General features: G+C 42.0%; 1 protein-coding gene and 1 long non-coding RNA gene across 3 annotated transcripts in view; both read left to right on the top strand.

Annotated features, from left to right (window-relative positions):
- LOC135091259 (uncharacterized) overlaps positions 1 to 23926 on the top strand; it is a 185719-nt gene that overhangs the window by 145915 nt on the left and 15878 nt on the right. For both annotated transcript variants that reach the window (XR_010262452.1, XR_010262455.1), the window contains exon 5: positions 17479 to 17591. This is a non-coding gene — a long non-coding RNA (uncharacterized LOC135091259). The remainder of the gene's footprint in view (positions 1 to 17478; positions 17592 to 23926) is intronic.
- On the top strand, positions 4872 to 7697 carry LOC135116530 (uncharacterized protein DDB_G0271670-like; the record flags this gene model as incomplete). Its single annotated transcript, XM_064034063.1, has 3 exons — positions 4872 to 5511; positions 5761 to 5993; positions 7560 to 7697. Coding segments are annotated over 3 exons (1011 nt in total), but the record flags the coding sequence as incomplete, so codon positions are not given.

Genomic DNA, 23926 nt, shown 5'->3' on the forward strand with positions numbered 1-23926 from the left:
GTTCAAAGAATACGTCAATTTCTTGTTATTGTGTGTGTGTGTGTGTGTGTGTGTGTGTGTGTGTGTGTGTGTGTGTGTGTGTGTGTGTGTGTGTGTGTGTGTGTGTGTGTGTGTGTGTGTGTGTGTGTGCTCCCATACAATATCTACCATCCTTCTTTCACACCTCGTAACAGCTTTCATCTCTTATATAAATCCTTATCTACCTATCTATCTATCTATCTATCTATCTCCCTTCCTACCTATCTATCTATTTATCTATCTATCTATCTATCTATCTATCTATCTATCTATCTATATATATATATATATATATATATATATATATATATATATATATATATATATATATATATATATATATATATATATATATATATATATATATATATATATATATATATATATATATATATATATATATATATATATATATATATATATATATATATATATATATATATATATATATATATATCTTTTTTTTTTTTTTTAAGGCATGCCAGCCACGTCATACACTTCACATTCTTGGCGCCTCTCCTCTGTTTGCGGGTGATGAAACACCGGAGACCTTGTAACTTCCATCACCAATCGAAAAACTCAATTGTTGCAAGGAAAAATGTGAGAGATGTGCCAAAGAAAGCATCTATTTTTAGCGTGGCTCGTACAAGGACACTCAAAGCTTCCGCCACAACACTGCTGAATGAACGCTGCAAGTTACTTTCACTTAATGGAAATACACGGAGAAAAATTCCATTACGCCACAGTTGTGTGAACCATGTTGCGGAAGAGCGGCCCTCGCCTCCTGCCTGCACGTGTTGGTGTGTGAGGGTTGACACGCAGGCACTAAGGCATCCTTGTTAAATGCTTCAGGCTCTCGTCAGGCCTATTTTCCAAGGCCACAGAGGGGATTAGTCTTGTTACCTTAAATTTGTTTCCTAGAAGCAACGCAAAATCGTGTTAGAATCATTAAAACAGCTTTGGTATTCCTAGTACCTTTCAGTAAAGCGTATTAAAAGTAGTTGAGATAAAACGGCGAAATGTTTCAGAATACGATCCTTTGTTTGATAATGTTCTGAGTTGATAAGCTAATCTGTGAAGTTCGTGAGGTTATTTTTGTTATAAATTATAGTGTTTTCAGCAGCCAGATAACATAACAGTCTAGTCCCGGCTCTTTTATTGCTCATTTTTCATACAATGAGGATTCTGGCTAAAGAGAATAATAGATAATGGAAAAAAAGGGGGAAAAAACACTAAAGGCGCCAGTCCCATATTTGCAAAGGTGGTTACGTGAGTTGGTTTCCCACCCTGAAATTTGTAATCGCGCAGCAAATATTATGTACAGTACTAAATCAAAGAGTTGTGACCTTGAAGCGTAGTAGAAGCTGAAGTCATGTAACCCTGTCTTCCTGTGTGTGTGTGTGTGTGTGTGTGTGTGTGTGTGTGTGTGTGTGTGTGTGTGTGTGTGTGCCAGAAATGGTTTAGAGGGCAGCAGGTAAGTAGAGGAAGTATATAAAAGTAATTGTTATTTCTATCTTGCTCCATCGTCTGTACTTCCTCCTCTTCCGTTTTATTTCCAGTTCATCATTTGCAGATGAAAGGCGATCATCTAAACCATTTCCCTTTGTCCCACATCAGATAATGCTTCCTCCTCCTCCTCCTCCTCCTCCTCCTCCTCCTCCTCCTAATCCTCCTAATCCTCCTCCTAATCCTCTTCTCTTTCCATTATGGTTATTTTGTATTGTTATTATTGTCTTTCAATGTCAGTGTGATCAGAACTGCACACATTATTCAAGACAAGGGCGCACGAGTGAATTACATAAAGCACGTATAACTCTTTAAATTCTAAAGTTCATCCTATGAATCCCACTAATTTATTTGCAGTCTTTACTGTTAATGTGCATTTTTGACTCGGTTTTAGATCTTTCGATACTACGACACCAATAGTAGTAAGAGTAATAGTAGTAGTAGTAGTAGTAGTAGTAGTAGTAGTAGTAGTAGTAGTAGTAGTAGTAATAGTAGTAGTAGTAGTGGTAGTAGTAATAGTTTTTTCTTCCTTTTTTCCTTTTACCCACCAAAGAATCACTTGCGGTTGGTCTGTCAGTACGATGCGTTCCCGAGTTCAGGGTTGTGGCGGTGCTCTGTAACCATTTGGGGTTGGTGCAGCAGCGTTCATAAGGCGGTGGTTTTAGGCTATAGCAATGTGCGTTTGCGAAATATAGGACTACATTTTAGAGCAGTTTTGGAGCCTGTGTGTGTGTGTGTGTGTGTGTGTGTGTGTGTGTGTGTGTGTGTGTGTGTGTGTGTGTGTGTTGCAAACGCTTTTCCTTCTTGATGAACATTAACTAACTCATTCACTGTTCATCATTGATAACGCAGCGTCTCTGGTTAAGTAACACTGTTTACATTAAAACTTGTTGGAATATATTACAACTTATTAATGTTATACAAGTTAATGTGAAAACCACCAAATATTTCATAAAACACTGAAAAAATAAACTTTGCGAAAAAAGGCATCAATTCAGGGTCTACTATATTATGATTGATGGGAATACAGCAGTACAAGGAGCCTTCCCTTATCCTTTCATACATTTTCATACATTTCATACTTTTTGACTAGATGCAGCTTACCACAATCAGCCTCGAAAGGATAAACAAATGCATTTTTTTTTCTCTCTTTTCTTTGTGTTCCCTTGTCTTATTTTACATGCGTGCTCTCTGGTGCTGGGAAGAGATCTATGCCACCCTTACGTACTGCTTAAATTACACACACACACACACACACACACACACACACACACACACACACACACACATACACACATACACACTGGAGTGAAGCGCGTGATTGACTGGCCGAGCTACGCAACCCTTCCAGAATGTGAGCGATAACGTAACAGAACGCTTATGAATGAAACAAGTTTGAGAATATTGCACATGACCCGCTATGCTTTTTTTTTTCTTCTCCTTCTTCTTTTTCTTCTTCCCTGTCGTCACCTTCACTCTTGCCTAACTGAAGGAGGAGGAGGAGGCGGCCCTGGTTGCTCCAAATAAAGAGAGGACGTCCACCCCAAGGCGCACCCAGCGGCCACACAAGTGACGTCACGCCCTCACCCTCTGCCCCCGCCATCTGCCTTTCCATTCAGCGCTGCGTGAGGTGTGAGTGGCCACCTCGCGCCCTTGACCAGCAGTACAGTAACACACACACACACACACACACACACACACACACCTCAACTGTCTCTACCTTCTCTTCCTCCTACTACTACTGTTGCTGCTGCTGTTGCTACTATTACTACTACTACTACTATTACTACTACTACTACTACTACTACTACTATAACTACTAATACTACTACTCGGGTTGCTTTTCTTCTTATTCTTATTCTTATTTTATTCTTATTCCTTTTACTTCTTCTTCTTCTTCTTCTTCCTTCCTTCCTTCCTTCCTTCCTTCCTTCCTTCCTTCCTCCTCCTCCTCCTCCTCCTCCTCCTCCTCCTCCTCCTCCTCCTCCTCCTCCTCCTCCTCTACTTACTTCATTAAAATGTAAAATATTCATAATCGATGAGAGAAAGGAAGGAGAGCGAGGAGAACAGTTCATTACCGCTTCCTCGTATTTTAGATGATGTCAGTTAATGAAAATAGAGACCAATGATTGAGTGAGTGGATAATTTATATTCAAGTCGAAGGGAGGAAGGAAGAAATATCATTGGTAGTGTAATGAGTACGTACTTACAATAAACCTTACTGTGACCGTCGCAATGGTTGGTTCTGGAGGCTTGGGTGGGCAGCGAGTGGTGGATGAAGGGACGGAGTGAGGAAGGACATAGATAAAATCCCAAAAATAGAACAACAACAACAACAATAAGATGACGAAGAATGACCATTTGTTACCACTACTAGTATATGTTTATAAGGTAATGAAGTTGTTAAAGATGAGAAACTGAAATGTTATGTGTATGTGGCAGGTGAATGTGGTGCTCTCTCTCTCTCTCTCTCTCTCTCTCTCTCTCTCTCTCTCTCTCTCTCTCTCTCTCTCTCTCTCTCTCTCTCTCTCTCTCTCTCTCTCTCTCTCTCTCTCTCTCTCTCTCTCTCTCTCTCTCTCTCTTACCTCGAGGGATTCCTGCACAAAAAGAAATATCAGTAACTTCACCTTCCCAAGAGCTGAAGTACCACAGTCACTGCCTTTGAAATCACCACTGCCATGAAGAAAACGAGGCGAGGTGCGGGAGATTGTGTGAGTGCGTGATTTAAAAAGTAACCCGCCGGGAAATCATGTGTTGGACGACAAAACAGAACGTGCTGAAGTCTTTTCCTTTGGCCTCGTGCATTGGTTAGTATGATCAGTAAACTATCTATCAATCTATCTATTTATCTGTCTGTCTCTCTGTCTATCGGTCTATCTGTTTCCTTGTTAATTTAAAAGTAAAGATGAAATATAACAATCTGATATTTGTTTCATCTGCGTTTGATAATTTAATACAACTTAATGTGGTAATTTAAGAGTGAATGTTATATTAACCTGATGTATTTATATACTTTTCTAATCTGCGCTAACTTAACTTAATGTAACGATTTAACCTTGCTGGCCTTACCTGTGACAAAAAAGTACCTGTGGTGTCTAGTTTTCCTGTGTTCCTGTATCTTAAGTTAACGAGAAAGCGTTACTAAAGGTACTTCAGTGTTGTGTGTGTGTGTGTGTGTGTGTGTGTGTGTGTGTGTGTGTGTGTGTGTGTGTGTGTGTGTGTGTGTGTGTGTGTGTGTGTTTTGGCATTACGTTTTTGTAATATGAGTAATGATCAACGGAAATTAATCAACTGTTTTTAAGCCTTCTTCTTCTTCTTCTTCTTCTTCTTCTTCTTCTTCTTCTTCTTCTTCTTCTTCTTCTTCTTCTTCTTCTTCTTCTTCTTCTTCTTCTTCTTCTTCTTCTTCTTCTTCTTCTTCTTCTTCTTCTTCTTCTTCTTCTTCTTCTTCTTCTTCTTCTTCTTCTTCTTCTTCTTCTTCTTCTTCTTCTTCTTCTTCTTCTTCTTCTTCTTCTTCTTCTTCTTCTTCTTCTTCTTCTTCTTCTTCTTCTTCTTCTTCTTCTTCTTCTTCTTCTTCTTCTTCTTCTTCTTCTTCTTCTTCTTCTTCTTCTTCTTCTTCTTCTTCTTCTTCTTCTTCTTCTTCTTCTTCTTCTTCTTCTTCTTCTTCTTCTTCTTCTTCTTCTTCTTCTTCTTCTTCTTCTTCTTCTTCTTCTTCTTCTTCTTCTTCTTCTTCTTCTTCTTCTTCTTCTTCTTCTTCTTCTTCTTCTTCTTCTTCTTCTTCTTCTTCTTCTTCTTCTTCTTCTTCTTCTTCTTCTTCTTCTTCTTCTTCTTCTTCTTCTTCTTCTTCTTCTTCTTCTTCTTCTTCTTCTTCTTCTTCTTCTTCTTCTTCTTCTTCTTCTTCTTCTTCTTCTTCTTCTTCTTCTTCTTCTTCTTCTTCTTCTTCTTCTTCTTCTTCTTCTTCTTCTTCTTCTTCTTCTTCTTCTTCTTCTTCTTCTTCTTCTTCTTCTTCTTCTCCTCTTCTTCTTCTTCTTCTTCTTCTTCTTCTTCTTCTTCTTCTTCTTCTTCTTCTTCTTCTCCTTCTTCTTCTTCTTCCTTCTTCTTCTTCTTCTTCTTCCTCCTTCTTCTTCTTCTTCATCCTCCTCCTTCTTCTTCTTCTTCTTCTTCCTCCTTCTTCTTCTTCTTCTTCTTCTCCTTCTTCTTCTTCTTCTTCTTCTTCTTCTTCTTCTTCTCCTTCTTCTCCTTCTTCTTCTTCTTCTTCTTCTTCTTCTTCTTCTTCTTCTTCTTCTTCTTCTTCTGCTGCTGCTGCTGCTGCTGCTTCTGCTTCTGCTTCTGCTTCTTCTGCTTCTTCTGCTTCTGCTTCTGCTTCTTCTCCTTCTTCTTCTGCTGCTGCTGCTCCTTCTTCTTCTTCTTCTTTTTCTTACAGGTACATATTTTCTTTTCCCCGGGCAAAAATCAATGTTGTGTGTGTGTGTGTGTGTGTGTGTGTGTGTGTGTGTGTGTGTGTGTGTGTGTGTGTGTGTGTGTGTGTGTGTGTGTGTTGAGCATCCTTCCTTTCTTCACTTCGCTTCATCTTCCACCTCTTCACTGATTTCTCATAAACTCGCTAACTCTCCGCCTCAGATTTGCGCGTTAACTCGATCGCTGTTCATCTTTCTCCCCTCTTGGAAATTCACTTCAAACCTTAATTACCAAGAGACTACATTTTACAATTCTGCTCAACCTGCACACTTTCTCTCAGACATTTATTTATTTTTCTGCACTCACTCCGCGCGATCTTGTTTTCCCTTCCCCATAATTGGACTTTATTCCTTCAATTATAACAACACTTTTTCGCAATCCGCTAAACCAATTAGTCCCCCGCGAAAAAATAAACACCCTCCCGCCAGCGTCAACGAAAACAATACTTTTTTACTTCGCGAGCCATTACCTTTCGTCCTTGCCACTAACAGGTTACGTACCTTGGATAAATTTCTTCCCTACTTTAAACACCGAGCGGTATTTTCCCGTGGGTAGCTAGCTCACTTTCTTCCCCCCTACACGGCTGCACCCCACTCCTCTACCGTGCTCCTCTGTCTTCCGGGCAAAGTAAGAGAGAGGCGGAGAGAAAGGGAGGAAAGACTGAAGAGGAGGAAAAAAGTACAACCAGTTACAAATGCCGTGTAGATTGTTAAGTTTGTAGTGATGGCCCTTTAGTGGCTGACGCTGCGAGGGGGAAGGAATGTCCACGCCCTGAGAGGATTTAGTGCCTCGTGAACTTTGGCAGTAAAATGCTGGATGAAAGCAGCAGTAGAAGGTGGAGAAAGGGAGGAACAAATTAGGAAGATAAAGGTAGTCTGCCGTGTCACTTATCTTCTACAGGCGGGTGATGAATGGCTACGCGCCGAGAGATAGAAACAGCAAGAAATAAATAGACAGCAAAAGACAAAGGAGGGGAGGTTTACACGCTCGTAAAGTTTGACCGTGAGACTGATAGCCGTAGATGAGTTACCGCGCTCACGCCCACTCGCCGCGCGCCACGCCACGCCACAACTCCTGACCACTTAATCACACTGCGGGAAGGAGAGATTACTTGAAAATTACCATCTGTCCTTTCATTATGGGAATTATCTGAGACCTTGTAAGGGTATTTAGCTTAATATTGTGAGTTATCTAACTATTCTGAACCTCACGATGTCACGAGAGGATCAGCCTGCAGGGTGTTGTCTCTTCTCACTGCTCTCTTTAACGGGGCGGCACCAGCCTGGTCACAATCCATTCAGGCCAACACGAAAATTATGCAAGTCTTCTCCAGCGTGTGAAGGTTTCCAGCGCGTTAGCACACCAGCCTGCGGGAGAAGCTGCGCTCCTCTACCCGAGGAAAATATTGGTTATACAGCATGTTAAGCAGCTTTCAAAAGACTCTGCCTGCACACTGCCGCCTCAACCCTTCGTGGTACTGCACACTTCGTTACTGAGATACGTTGCGGACGCTTCCCACGCACGCCGAGGCTGGCTGGTTACCTGCCCTGGGTGATTAATGGGCTGGCTAAATGGTTCAGGTCAGTCCATTTGGAAGTTGCAAGCTCGGCGATCTGATGCGGTCGGTTCCGCCATTAGCACCATCACTGCCGGGCCGGCGGGCAGTGATCACCGCGGAGTGTGGCACAGGCGCCGTAACCCGCATGGAAACCCAGTAAAGAATTTTGAATTATCCTTTTTTCGTAATTAACATGATAAGAGAGAAACCGTTTGTTAATAGAAATGGAAGGTATTCACAAAGCACAGTTCCTGGTCTCCTGTTTCCGAGATTCATATTTTATGGACAAACATTAAATCAGCGACGCCCGCGCCTCCATAACTCAGCACCGCGTCGCAGGAAGGAGAAATAGTGGCAGTGCAACATAATGCACGTCTCGAGGCTGTAATGTAATAACCTCGTCTTTCACGCTCCGTTCATTTATTATGCGGCAAATACATCCTGGGGGAGTATGCTTGGAAAAGCCTCTTAGGCGCCACTTTAGATGCCGCCGGCTAATGCCTGAGTACATTAGTGTGTTGTCAGAGCGCCGGCTTGTTGTGGCGGCCCCAGCGGTCTACTGGCGGGGGCACACCATCCAAACTTTACTTTGAAATTATACGTTGTTTGTCTGTGTGTGTGTGTGTGTGTGTGTGTGTGTGTGTGTGTGTGTGTGTATCTGTGTCTGTGTTGATTTTTAACTATGAAAACCATTAGAGCTTCATTTTTCCTTGTCATAATTGAATTTCTCTTAACTATCAAAGTTCACCTCACGGCTGTTCAATTTCTTTGTGATGATGTAAAAGTGTTATGCAGTAGGTGCAACATTCAGACTGGCAGCGCACGGCGAGGTGTCAATACACTGGTGTGAAAAAGAATGAATGACTTCGCAACTTAGAGTAAGAATTATTATGAAAGTCCACCATTGTCAACTACTTTTGTAAGATTCCTTCCGGACATTATCAGAGGGTGAATAAAAAAAAATGTTAAAATAGTTACAAAATGTAGTAAAGGAAGGCTGTAGTATTCCACTTGCAACATTCCCCGTCTTCAGGCTTGACATTTCGACATGACATCCTTAAAACGGAGCTTCAGTCGTGCCTTGACCATGAAAAGGAAAAGACGTACTCTATAATCTTCAAAACTGCTTCGTCATCTGTTGAACACTAGTGATCTCCTGTCACGGCAATCATACTTGTACTACATGAGTACTGTGTGTATGTGTGTGTGTGTGTGTGTGTGTGTGTGTTTGCACCTAACGTATCACACAACTCGTCCTCACCCCTCCCCCCAACACACACATACACACACCTAGAAATATATGACGTATTTTTAGTCCCTCGTGAGCTAAATACACACACACACACACACACACACACACACACACACACACACACACACACACACACACAGGCATTCGTTTCCTCGGTAAAGTCAAGATGCACAGTCGCCGCCCAGCAGACGTTCAATCATTTGTTTTTGTTTCTGTAGCGCGAAAAGTTGCCTCAACACGCAACCTCTAGCGGGCCGTCCTGCGGGTTCCTTTTCTCTTCTTTTTCCTTCTTTTTTCCTTCTTTTTTTTTTCTTTTCCCTGTTTTTTTTTCTTTTTTAATACCACCTTAGCTGAGACAAGAAGATGATTTACTGTTTACGTGGGTGTTTGCACTTTCCTGGTGGCGAGGCGCGATAGGTGTGGGTGACGCAAAGGTGAAGCAAGAACCGACACCTCTACGTATGGAAGGTCACGGGGCAAAGGTGTTGCTGCCGCCGCGGTGCAACGCTCGCCTCAAAACTGTAATCAGAGAGAACAGACCCCGGTGTTTTATGTTTTCTTGTGGAGGTCGTAAATCTACCAACACGCGGCTGCCTTGCTCTCTTGTATTCAAATCTCGGGCCACAAATTATGACATATTTTCATCACAATAGCGCCGTAAAGCTTGCGTGTGATGAACGAATGAATGGAACTTTCCTTTACCCTCAAATTAATGTAATAACTGTCATTGAAAAATCAGAATACGAAATTGAAAATGCAGTTGTGATCATGAGGAAGAAAGAGTTGGTATACATTGTTCCTTTCCGGTGAACAGGAGTGCGGAGCGTGAGTGGCGGAGCGGAGTGTGAATGAATCGCCAAGCCTGTTGTCACCTGTCTCCACTATTGTCAGCTGTCTTCCTCCTCGGCTGTTGCTACGTAGGTTCAAGAGTCGCGTCATTGTTCTGTAGAGTCAGGTGAAGGAGCGTAGTTTGGGTGAACTTTATGACAGAAGGAGAATGAGTGGACTTGTAACTTCCGGGACGAGCAAACAAGAGAAGCGCGGTGTGCGTGAAGGCTGGCGGTGAGAGCTGCGGGTCACGGCACGTGCGCCTGGCCTCGCTGAAAACTTGGGCGCTCTTTGTACTGTTTGTTTTATGGCAGCTTCTCGTCAACTTTTCCCCTCGCTTTGATTAGGGAGCAATAGAGAAGAGGGAGAGAGTTTTTCCCCTTACAGAGCAACGTTTCTTAATACTGAAGTAATAGCTGTAATATGATTTTTCCTCTGTAAAACACTGGCGCTCTTTGTTTCCCCTTGTTTTAAGGCAGCTTCTCGTTAGTTTCTTACTCCATAGACGCCAACTTTCCTTTGTGCTGAAGCAGTAACTGTAATGTGATCTTTTTTCTAAGTACGATTTTTTAGTGAGCGGAAATTAAGCCCCAGAGGAAGCCACATCAAATAGTGTTAAAAGAGCACACATCAATTAAGGCATTTTATTGTTTTGCGTGATGAAGAGGATTGTAACAGAAAGTATTCCTCAACCAATAGCAATCATAGGAACAAAAGGAATCAACACGCTTTTCTCACACTGGCACGGAAACCTTATGAAAAAAATAAAAGTATAATCCAGAATAAGCACAAGCTATTTTACTTCCTTTAATCAGTACAGTCCACCTCAGCTCGAGAGTAGAATAAAAGAGAGGAATTCAAGCCAAGCCAACAAGTGAGTGAGAAGCTTGAGGCTGGTGAGTAGAGCGACCTTGCCAGGAGCTTCGAGAAGCGGCCTGTTGAGGTGAGCATTTTTCATGTTCCTTTCAAAGTCTGGCGGCTGTTGAAGTTGCTGGAGGCTGGAACCACACACACACACACACACACACACACACACACACACACACACACAATTTTATGAGAGAGAGAGGGACTGACTAACGCCGCATGTCAAAAGATCCAGGACACCCTTAGATAACATTACGCAATAGCCACCGGTTGTTGCATCACACTTCCAGCCAGTATTTTTAACCTTCCGTCACCGTCATCCACGACTAGCCAGTGTACTGTGCTGATGAATGGCAGCGTGACTGTTTTCTCTTGATCCCCCTGACAGACTAAAATGATACTTGTTTAAATGCTCAACTGCCAAGCATCGGTAAGTAAAACGTTACCTATAATTACGTTTTGACTGAAATGAGTCAGCGCTTCATGGTACAGCACGCCTGTAGGAAACTTGCTGTTAGTCCGTCACGGGATGGATTTTAGAGAGAGAGAGAGAGAGAGAGAGAGAGAGAGAGAGAGAGAGAGAGAGAGAGAGAGAGAGAGAGAGATTTCACATTTATATATTTGCGTTTATATGTCCCCTTTATCTTCCAAGGTTCATCTCAGTTATGCGGATCCTTGTGTTGAGATCCTAAAATACAGCCATGATTGCGCCCTTCTTAATTTCATAGCAGGATATTGTGTCGGTAAGCTTTTCCTTCATAGACATCGGTAGCAACAGCGGTGGCATAAGAGTACAGCCCATATTCATGTCGTTGATTAAGAAAACTATTCGCGCACTGTCTCGGGTTCACTCTTGAAAGCCTAACAGTGTCTTAGAACACCAGACACACTACGTAGTCATATATTTATACACTTATCTCTTGTCCTTAATAAATGCAAGTATTTTAATCCTGTTTATCTAATTATCAAAATTACTTGCGCACTCATCTTAGGTTCACTCTTGTAGACCTAACAGTGACTTGAAATATATAATATCACAACACATTCATACACTCGTCTGTCTCTCGTCCTTAATAAATGCAAGTCTTTTAACCCGGTTTATTTAATTACCAAAATTATTCGTCCACCCATCTTAGGTTTACTCTTATAGGCCTAACAGTCTCCTGAAATATAATAAATACTACGCATTCACACATTCATGCACTCATCTGTCTCACGTCCCTAATAAATCCATGGAGCTGTCTGTCACCCAGCTAGCCACCCTGCCAGCCACCCTGCCCCCTCACCCACAACAGTTCGTCTTGTTCACTGAGCTTCCCCTAACAGTTTCGACCCCGCCCCTGGCCCATCCCGACCCGCCCTGCCCCGACCCGCCCCGCCCCGTGACAAAGTGGTAGGTAACTCAAGAGCAAACCTGGGGAGTCTCTGAACTTCTTCTTGGAGGTGTTTTATGTTCTCGTTATTACTTGAGAACTGAAAAATGTAGTCTGGAAATCAAGTTACGCACACACACACACACACACACACACACACACACACACACACACACACACACACACACACACACACACACACACACACAGAGAAGGTTCATCGACGTAAATGGAGTGAAAGTCGAGAAGTTAAACAGGAAAAATAAATGAAGATTGTTTTGTGTTTTGTTTTGTTTTGTTTTTGTTTTTGTTTTTTGTCTTTTTTTTTAAGAAGACAAGACCAGATAGTTACTTACACGAAGACATTGAACGCAACACATAAAGACAAAAGACTAAAGTGTGGAGGAAGACCGATGCTTTATAAACTGAATAGGAAGTGTCGAATCGAAAAATAAGTAAATAAATAAATAAATAAATAACGGATATCTTTGCAGAGGATTAGTGAATGTACAAAGGAATAGAGTGAAAAAAAAAAGACGATCATCTAAGCCCCAAAAAAGTAGTAAATTGCAGAACTACCTACCAGTGTCATAAGCCAAGAACAAAATAATAAAAAAAAGAAAGAAAAAAAGAACAAGAAGAGTAGGAACAAGAACAGAAACAAGAAGAGCAGGAAGAAGAACAGGAACAAGGGGAACAAGAGGAAAATTAATGGGGAAAACATGAAAAAAAAACGATGAGGAGGAGGAGGAGGAAGAGGCGTTGTTGTCGTGTTGTGCAGAAGCTTGCTCATCTTACCGAACATGGACAGACCAGGAAATTGAACTGCTGATAAAGGAAGCTCTCTGGTATATGGCAAACCAATAAGGGGACAAAAAAGAAAAAAAAAAAAAAGACTAACGAACGGCAGTGCTGGTAAGGACATGAGCGGGGAAGACACGGAAACATGAAGCTCTATAAGGAAGCAAATTAATGAACAATGTAGGGACAACAACAGGGAAGACACGGGGAGTGGAAAGCATCGATCTTGATCTTTACCAACAACCCCAATGGCACACAGGAAGTGAAGCATCACTGACCCTTTGTATGGTAATGAGAAATTAAGATATTTGTAGAGAGGGAAGGAAAAGATGAAGTGTACCAGCAGAATACTAGATGCACACACTGAAGGGCACGTTTCTTGGGTTACCCGGAGGACCGTGACTGGAAATGAGTAATGAAAGTAGACGGTGTATGAGAACAAATAAAAAAATGTACATAGGATTTAAGTGAAGTATTAGGAGATAGGTAAGTCAAGTAACTAATGGGAAATGGTGTGTGTGTGTGTGTGTGTGTGTGTGTGTGTGTGTGTGTGTGTGTGTGTGTGTGTGTGTGTGTGTGTGTGTGTGTGTGTGTGTGTGTGTGTTTACGAGGTTTTGCGTGTCGATTAGAAAGTGAGTGAGTTAGTGAATGCAAGGATGAGTCTGTTTTATTATGTACGAATCTCTCTCTGTCTCTCTGTCTCTCTCTCTCTCTCTCTCTCTCTCTCTCTCTCTCTCTCTCTCTCTCTCTCTCTCTCTCTCTCTCTCTCTCTTCCCTCCATTATAGCATTTATTGGTCCATTACTCCTCCTGATCGCCTTATCGCCCACCGACAGTAAAACGCAGCCTCTTGAACCTCTCCGGGGGACTCGAGGTGACCCGGCCAGTCAACTCGCTGCCCAGTGTACGGGGAATAGAGAAGACACCGGCAGCTACTGTGCACTATGGCCTTTATCCGCTGTCTGGGGAAGAAAATGCAGTAATAATGATGACAATAATAATAAGAGTGACAGTCGTATTACTTGTGCAAATGCCAGTACTGATGATGATGATGATGGTGATGGTGATGGTGATGATTTGCGGCATTCTAACGGTGCATTGACGACCATATCAATTATTTTAGTCGCTAATTAATTTATATTTTTACACTGATGAACGTTTTACTGGTTATGTTGAATTCATAATGGCTTTGAGTTCGTGGATGTGTGTGTGTGTGTGTGTGTGTGTGTGTGTGTGTGTGTGTGTGTGTGTGTGTGTGTGTGTGTGTGTGTGTGTGTGTGTGTGGGAGGGAGGGTATGCCTGGCTGCGTGTGTGTGTGCGTGTGTGTGTCTATCGGTTTGTCTGTCTGTCTGTCTGGCTTGTGTGTCTGTCTCTGTTTTACTTTTTTTTTTTTCTGGCAGTTGATTAAACTTAACTTTGTTTCTTCAGTCAAGTTTTGGAGCGTAGTGACGTTAATGATGAAAAATTGTCTCGAGGAAGATCTAAAGAAGTCGGTCACTTTGCTGCCCTCAGTTGACTTTTGGCGAGCGCAACGAACAACAACAACAACAACAACAACAACAATAACAACAATCTACGCATCCATCTATATATCAGGATCACATCGCCACAAGGGGAATAGCTGACACACACACATACACACACACACACACACACACACACACACACACACACACACACACACACACACACACACAGACACATAGCAGACGACGGAGAGAACAGACACTTACAGAACACCCACCTACTTGCATAGCAGTAATGATAATAATAATAATAATAATAATAATAATAAGAAGAAGAAGAAGAAGAAGAAGATTTACTACCTAACCTAACTCATTGCCTTGATAAGAGTGAAAAATACAGACTTCAGCAATTAATCGGAGAGGGAAAGTTTCCCCAAATACCATTACCTCTGCCCACACACACACACACACACACACACACACACACACACACACAGCCTTCACCTTTTTCCTATCCATACCATCTCTTCAATAGTTCTCAAGTTCTGGAACCCTTCATTTGCCTGTCGAGTTGAGAAACAGACCCTCCCAGGGTTAGGTCTTCATCTCATCTGGTCCTTCAATCCGGCGCTCGTCAATCACCTCGTTATTTCTGCCTCGTTGGTCGGCCAGTATTCAAGAACGCTTTGCTCTCTCCTCTCACTTCGAATATTTTCAGAGACCACAAAAATTAATAGCCTGTTTTTTCAAGGGTGTTTCTCCTGTTAATAATAAAGGGATATTGTTAATCTGTCACTAGAACCATGAAAACACCGGTAAAAGTCTTGCAACTTCAACTAGAGGCTTTTGAAGTAGTGGAGGTGCGGTGCAGAAGTGTTTTTAGAATACTGTCGATCGTCTCATCTCATTCCCTCGCGTCGTGCACGGTGCCTATTCTCACATCACCCGGAGCTTCCACGTCGGCCTTTCTTCAGTTCATGTGTTTACTTGAAATTATTGCATTCTTCCCCTGTTCTCTATTGTACATTGAGCAAGGCTTTACTTTTCCTTGCCAAACCTCACCTGCGTCATACAGTTTTATATACTGGCTTATCAGTCTCTTCACGTATCAGGGAGATTGACCAAAGACACAAAAATGGAAGAAAATCCGTTCTCCATGCCTCTCGGGAAAAAGAAATAAGAAAGTAAAAAGTAAATAAAATGAGAGAATAAAGATTTTGCCAATATAGTTTCAGGAAGTGTCTTAATACCCTACTTTTAAAAGGTTCATATATAAATAAGTGAGGTATCAATAACAATGGACGAATGAGAAAAGAATGTATAGTGATCGAAAAAAATACAGCCAGAACAACAACAATAAAAACAACAACAACAATAACAACAACAATAATATTAAAGTAATAAAGGCTACGAATACCACCGTCGAGATAGGAAAAAATTAAATAAATGACAGTACAGCGATTGGCACAAGAAGGGAGGGTGGCTGGTCATGATAATAGTGTGTATAAGACGTTCTTGAGTCACGCCGAAGGTGTTGGCATCACCGCCTAGTAAGCAGAGCACAGTTAGGGTGTTGGTGAGAGAATGTTTAACCTTTTCACTGGGATATTCAACAATTCACATCAAAAACGCTGCACAAATTATTTAAAAGTACTTACAAGAAAGAAAAAAATGTTATTAAAAGAGTAAACTTTCTAATTTCTAGCGAGTACAGTGTTTAAAGGTACATGTAGAACAAAAATTAATGTTTCTGAATGGTTTGTGATTAAGAAACTATGTGTCTAATAGCAGTGAAAGGGTTAAGGATGTGGCAACGCTACAATATTACACCTGGCCAAGGGTTAAAAAAAAATATAAAAAAAAATGCAATAATGAAATAAGATAAACGCTTAATGATGATGAGCGTGTTGATGGAAGTGAAGTGAAGTAAGAGAATGTTCGTATCTAGACCATAAACACTTTCCCTCTACTGGTGCATTCAGTTTGTTTAGTCTCCATGTTGCCAGTCCAGTGTGGCAATCTTACGAAGTAAACTTGCAACAACACAACATGTATAAAGTAAACTTCTGTGACCTTGAGGCTTCATTCGTACTTTTTTTTTTTTTTGCGGGAGTGGGCAGTTTCTGTATAAGGATTTGAATTCTAAGGCGGCTTCCTTTCGTGATAATGATTCTCCTTCCCTTCATATCATCGCTCCCTCACATACAGTACCTTATTAGATCAGACACCTGCAATCAGGAACTTCTGGTCTATACGGCTCTTGCTCTTCTACACCTGGTCACGTTTCTTTGTTTATGCAGAATGACATGTGCTTATTCATGTGTGTCTTTGTTTATCGAGGTTCTTGCTCTTTCAAGACGTAACAGATTTTTCACACTAATAATTTTATTGGTCTACCTAATTTCCTTATCGAAAGCTTCCTCGTGAGTGTTGATGGCCCATCATTGCCTAGACTGTCACATACGTACTATACGACACATTTTAGGTGGTACTAAGATTAAGCTTCGTATTCTTAAACGTTGCGGCGCTACATCTCCGCAACTTTTTAACTGGCTGTAGTGGAAGTTATTTTTGTCTCCAAGGATGTTTCCGTGATAATAGGGGAAGGTTAACGAGGATTCTTCTTCACGAAGGAGGAAAATACCCATGAGAACCCAAGAAATCACAGTGGCCTTCGAAAATAGTCGTTGTGAGACCACGAAGCGTTTCAGAGTACAGGGTAAGTATATAAAGATAACCCAAAACAAAGCCTACGTGTAAAGTTGCATTTTATTCGGCACTTACTTGCGCCACACACTCGTAATTCATAAACACAAGCAACTGCAGACGAAATTTGAGATTAATAAGTAACTTCGTAGCAGTGCGAGACGGCAGGCAGCACGGTCAGACAGGCAGGCTTCTGACTCACTACAGCCAGGCCACCGCTTCCTGCTCCCTCCTCCACCAGTGCCAGCCAGTCACCTACTGCTGCCCGCCGACACCTGTCTCACGCCTGCCAGCCCCTGTCCTTCCACCACCTCATTCCATCTTCCTTAGTACTACTGGCGAAGAAGAGAGATGGCAGTAGTTTCCTCGTTGTAGCTTCCATGAATAATACAACCTCCTTTCCCAAACCATCTCCGGCGCTGCCACTCACTCTCTCCCTCTTACAACCACCCTCTGCAGACGCCGCTACATAGATGCCCTCGCTTCACGCCCGGCCCGGTGGTGGTGAGGGGGATATCAACCCTTAAGTGGGACCCTCCAGCTACCGCCTCGCTCTCCCACGGCACTTTGCAGCAGACAGCTGATCTGGACTCTCAAAAGGAAGTGTTTGCCAGGCTAGTGCTCTCATACCGGCTGTTTGTTTCCCCAGGTGTTAACGTGGCCGTGGTCTGCTGGTCTGCTCAAGATTGGTCCGTAGCGAGGCAAGACGGAGAGGCGGGAGTGGCCGTGCCGCGCCTCCACCAATCACGCGAGGAGGAGAGGGTGAGTTTGCCGCGGCGAAATTGAAGTTGTTTCTCGTTTGTAGCTTTTTTGTTTGAGCAGTGACGTGAAGACAACAAGGGAAGAGTGAGGGAGAGCTTGCGTGAGAGATCAAATACTCCTGCGGTGGAAAAGTAAACGAGGCAAGCAGTTCGTATATACGAGTTGGGGAAGAAACCTCGCTAAAACCACCAGCTGCCGCGATCAGAATGCCAGCCAAACAGTGAGAGGAGATCCTTAAAACAACAATTGTATCATACTAACGATTCAGGCAATTATTCTCCTGGAATCAACAACAGTTGTACGTAATGATGGAAATTATTTCACTTTTCCGCTTCGCCATATGTTGCCACAAAACTGTCAACTTTCATTCCAGATACGCATTGCCCCTGTGATAAACAATACTTCACTTTCATTACATCCTCATAATCTTACGGTGAAGCTGCTTAGAATTTTTCACGTACTTCTATTAGCTTTACCTAGGGAATAGTTTCTTCAGTCCTTGTTATAAGTTAGTGGAGGTAATGAGACACATCAACAAGAAGACAGCAGGACACCTCCATTGAACAGCTGAGTAACGAGAACAGCTGACGACCGACGCATCTGTACCGTCTGGCTGTTTGATTCCCTCTCTTCCACATTAATAACATTATTCCTCAAGCTAAACAGCCCCCAGGGATGTGCAGCGGCGCACACAGAGAAACTAGACGTGTAAATTAATACCAGACACTCTCTCTCTCTCTCTCTCTCTCTCTCTCTCTTGTTTATTATAATAATAATGATAATAATGATAATAATAATGATAATAATAATAATGATAATAGTAATAATAATAATAATAATAATAATAATAATAATAATAATAATAATAATAATAATAATAATGATAAAATCATAATAATAACAAAAATTATAGTGAATTATTTGAGTTGCATCTGTGAGCCTGAAAATATACATATTGATAGTATTATGTTATTGGGAGGTGATAGAGTTAGGGGGTAGGGGATCAGAGTGGCATGTGGAAGTGTTTTACATTGAAATCGAAAGAAATCATATGGTGGTGTGTAGTGACCTCCAGGTAAGGCTCGGTCCTGCAGGTTTATGTGTGTGTGTGTGTGTGTGTGTGTGTGTGTGTGTGTGTGTGTGTACGAAATGTTCTCTACCTTCATCATTTCAGGATGGGTAAAAGTGGAATCAGAGACACGTCGTTAAATTCAAGTGTATATATAAAGTAACTGCGCCCGTTGTCAAGTTCCCTCCCTCTGCGCTACATGGAAAACTGCCTCGCCTTTCTTCACGAACACGCTCCTGCCTGCCGAACGCCCGCACGCCCGTATATCTTAGCGCCTCTCAGCATGAGCATGACATTCATTGCCAAATATTTTCGCCCGCGCTCATATCACCGACAGCTATGACTAATATCTACATTGTGGCGCTTGGTTTCTCCCTCCCATGAATATTTTTGCCAGTATCTCTCAAGTTCTTATCAATTTATCTGACCGAATCTTATATTCTGCAGCCAGCACAGTTCAAATAACACAACACACAAGCCCAAACAGCGTGTGCGTACCCTGTTATGCCCTTGTACCCTGCTGGTCCTCGGAGACACTGCGCACCATCCACCTAACACCAAACTTGTTCGAGGTTCAGGTTTTCTTATTCTATTTTGATACAGTGAAACCTTTTGTTTGAGTGTGTGTTCGTAAATCTTTTTGTCGCCGTCTGTCTGTCAGCTGAGACCCTTCTTGTGTCTGTTGTCGAAAAGAAATCGGCATCGCATGTTCAGTGTGGACACAGAAAGGAAGTCGGTTGGGACCGTAACGAAATTTAGCGGTAATATCATTCCCATTCTTTTGTCAGGGAAAAGAAGGAAGCCTGCGGAAATCTCATGCTTTTGTTTCACAAGAAAGAATCGTTTTATTACTTTCCAGCCGCTATCACCGGAAATCTTATTCTGGTGTATGAATAAGATTAGATCTGTAAGTGACGCCGAGAGTACGTGTCATCGTTTTATGGAGACACGCAGCTGAACAGTGTTAATTATCTAAAGATATACGGAAGACACGCTTTGCCGCATCTTACGAGGAGCTAGGAGCTGTCGACACGTGCCTCTGCTGAAGTATTGCATATTTATTCCTCGCGGCACTCGTCCGCCGGTCACTATTGACAGGTCACCTTTACATCTGTGTGCCCACGAGCAGGTGTTGTTGCCTTATTTCCAGTACATCGAACTCGGCTGTCGCTGAAAACATTTATTCAGAAGCCATGTTATGATTGCCTCATCTGTTAGGTGCTGCCGCCTGCATTCCCTTTCTCCACCTGCCACCTTCTCACTCAATCTCTTCTGAGTGTGACCTGCTGAGAAGTGTCGCCACTTATTGCCTTATATTCTGGAGAGCCTGAAATTATTTCTCCATTTCCCGAATATGATATGTACACGTGTCGGAGATTATGAATTTCTTAAAATAATCTCAATAGAAAATGTATATGAAAAATTATATATGAAGATTCTAAAGCTTAAGATTAAATCAGCGTTTGCAAAATGTTATTAGCCGAATATATTCAGCAAGGCGCTTTTTCCCTTCTGTGGAGTTCTGAGTAATGACTGCCTGTTCAGTTTAGCGGTGGTCTGTGTCGTCGACTCCTGGCAGCTTCTGTTTAGGTTGTGTCTTCAGTCCATGTTAGTGCTACTTAGAACTGTTGTCTTCCTCCTGCCAGCAGATAGGAAACAACTGTGTCGTGCAGTTTGGATTTGTTCAGGCATCACGTCCGTCTGGCGGAAACTGGGCACTGGTGTCAAGGTTCTTGGGAAAGGTTATCAGAAAACTCATGAAGAAAAGTGATTATAAGATGCCAAAGATTTATAAGATGCCAAAGATTTGCTGAATCCGAGAAGTATTGAACTTTGAGAGATAAATGTGTGTGGGTGGGTGGGTGGGTGGGTGGTGGGTGTTGCAGCGTATCTGAGGTGGGACAAGCAAACCACGTTCCCTGGGCGCCACTCGAAGGTAAGTCGCCAGTTTGGACTTGTAACCTCCCCAAAGAAACTCAAGAAAACCTCAGTCACAATACCAAAACTACGGTAAAAATTAAATGTGTTGCCTAAATAACTGCCGATATATCACAAGAAGAAGCGTCATCATCATCATCAGAAGAAGAAGAAGAAGAAGAAGAAGAAGGAACATCAGTAGAGGAAGAAGCAGCGCCACCATCAGAGGACGAGGAAGAAGAATAAGCATCATAGAAAGAATTAGAAGAAGCACTACACAACTGACCCTGGCAACTCGAAGGACCACCAAACTGACCCTGGCAACTTTAAAGATCACCAAACTGACCCTGACAACTTTAAAGACCACTAGACTGATCCTGGCAACTCCAAGGACCACCAAGCATATCGTTGTTAACTAAACACGTGACTAGGTGAGAGGGTGGATGTTTACATACTAGTGACAACGTGTGGTGAATCTTTATAAACATTCAGAATTATTAAAAAAATAAATAAATAAATAAAAATTTGCAAGGACGCAGAAGTATAGGAATGATGGAAGGGTAATCTTTTCCTTTCTTTGTTTGGCTGTTTAAGAAACTACGGTAAAAGTAAGTGTCCAAAAATTTGTAAGTGATTACGGGAAACAGTGGCTATCAGTGGAAAGATAAACAAGTTACCCTATAAATATATTATAGAAAGTGGATGAAGTCAAAGAAAATTATTTACTTTGAAGGGTATCTTAAGTAAATAAGACATTACATAAGAGCATCAGAAAATAAGGGACGCTGTACGAAGCTATCTTGCCTACACATAGGACTGTATGAAACATACCTATCTACTTTTACCTATCATCCCTATCAATATTTTTTCTAATATTCTTTTTCTTTGAAGCTTAACAAATGACTGCCAAGATCAGGAATGTCAAACTCATGGCCCGCGGGCTAAATGTGGCCCACGGGATGGTGACAAGAGATTTTTCAACTCGTTACTATAATTGTTATAACTTAAGAAAATGTAACTTAACTGTTAAGACGAGACATAATAACTTTTACCTTTCAATCTTTCACCCATATGACAATGATTTATTTCATACTATAATTGCTAGCAATATCGCTCTTTTATTGTAGATTTTAATAAATGAACATAACGAATCCGTCTGAAGCCGAAGACCCAGTCAATGCTGGTATCTGAATGCATGAGTCGCCCAAACGTTTTCATACGTGCTAGACATGACAAGCAAGAGGTGGAGGCCTGTACGTCTCTTAAACCTCGTACCAATTTTACATGTGTAAGTTCAGATGAACCCAAATAATGCATTTTTGGTAAACCAAGACGACCGGCAAAATAAGTTATAATCTTCAGTTTTGCCAATAAGTAATTACCAAATCTTTGATGGCCCTCGAGACCATAACCAAGTGCATAATTGGCCCTCGAAAGGATTTGAGTTTGACATCCCTGTCCTAGATTAAAGAAAAACAACTAGGTAAACACACACACACACACACGCACACACACACACACACACACACACACACACACACACACACACACACACACACACACACACACACACACACACACCGTCAGGTATTATAACTGTTAAGTTAATATCTGAACTGTGTGATTGTAACTTAGTGGTGGTGATGGTGGCAGACGCTGAGCTCTAATCTAAGCGATATTAAATGAGAATATGTGAAAATTTTGTACGCAAAGAAATATAAGCGGTGTGTGTGTGTGTGTGTGTGTGTGTGTGTGTGTGTGTGTGTGTGTGTGTGTGTGTGTGTGTGTGTGTGTGTTTACGTTGTCTTTCTCCTTAGAGGAGGAAAAATATCTTCTTAGGAAATATGACGTCACAACTTCCTATTAATATCGTCCTTAAAATGACATTGAAAGAAAAATAGGAAGAATGTGAGGGATGGTAAGGGACTAAGGACAGGTGAGAATAGTGAGGACAGGTGAGGCGGTGAGGAAGTGAGGGTACGAGAGGAGGTGAGAAAAGTGTGAGGGTATGAGAGCGAGTGAGGGTAGGTGAGAAGGGTGAGGACAGGTGAGGGAGTGAAGACAAGTGAAGGAGGGAGGGCAGAGGGACATTCATCTTTTATACTTTTGAAATTGTTGTGTTTGCCTGTCCATCATGTAAGTTACAAATATTACAACGAAGCAGAGAGAGAGAGAGAGAGAGAGAGAGAGAGAGAGAGAAATTGAGTTAAACGAAGACGAAAGAAAAAGAAAACGGACTTAACTTTCCATATGTATCTTACCGGAGGATATACACAGGTGGGGCGAGACAGGTGGAGTCAAGATTATGGCATCCGAGAGGTGCGTCTTTCCTCAGGTGCAGGAGATAGACGACCGAGCCGCGCACGACCCCAGCAACCCACCATTGTCCTTGTACCACTCCATGCACCTGTTTGCCACCGTTCCTGGCCACAAAATACATGGCCAGTATTCAAAAAAGCTTTGCTCTCTCACCACTACTGTTTTCAAAGACCACAGAGATCACTAACCGGGTTCTCAAGAGTGTTTCTCCTATTAATAATGTAGAAATCTCGTTATTCTGTCACTGGAAACATAAAAACTCCCTAAAAAAACCCCGTGTCACTCGAGGTGCGGCCGGAAGTGTTTAAGAATGCGGTCCTGTGACAGTGGAAATGATTGGTGGAGGCGGATGTTGGTGGGACAGGACTTGGAAAGCGAAGGGAGTAGGTAATGGGTAGAAAGTGAGAGAAGACAATGAAAGGATGACTAAAGGAATGATGATAATTAAACTGGTGAACAGAAGGGAAGAGAGGAAGGAGTAGGGAGGTGATGCAAGTGGTAAATACTCGTAATAGGGAAGAGATGGAAGGAGGGGGATGACGCAAGTGGCGAAGAGAACGAATAGAATTGCTAGTCCATGTACGTTTGGCTGAAGGAAGGAGGCTGATGCAAATGGTGGACAGAAGGGAAGGGATGTACGTAATTTCTCAGACAACAGGAGGCAATAGGTGGGTCTTATGTTCTCAAAGGCAAAAAATAAATACCAACTATCAAATAAAGAGGAAGCGATACCAGTCATACAAATAATATCCCAGACAACAGAATGCAACAGGTGAGGCTTCTTTTTTTTTTCTTCAAAGACAAAAACAAGCACAATATCGTGAATAAAGAGGAAGTGATACTATTCAGACATTCCATTTCTCCACATAGCAACAGGAAACATGTGACTGGGAAAGACCGAGGAGAAAGAGAAGGAAAGATCACACCACTACACAACCTTGGACTACAAAACCTTACAAATAGGAATCTTTTTTTATTTCTTTTCGAGATGACTCACTCACTCACTGACTCACTCAGTCAACATGCTGGA

The sequence above is a fragment of the Scylla paramamosain genome, chromosome 3 (assembly GCF_035594125.1).
Source record: "Scylla paramamosain isolate STU-SP2022 chromosome 3, ASM3559412v1, whole genome shotgun sequence".
Taxonomy (NCBI): Eukaryota; Metazoa; Arthropoda; class Malacostraca; order Decapoda; family Portunidae; genus Scylla; species Scylla paramamosain.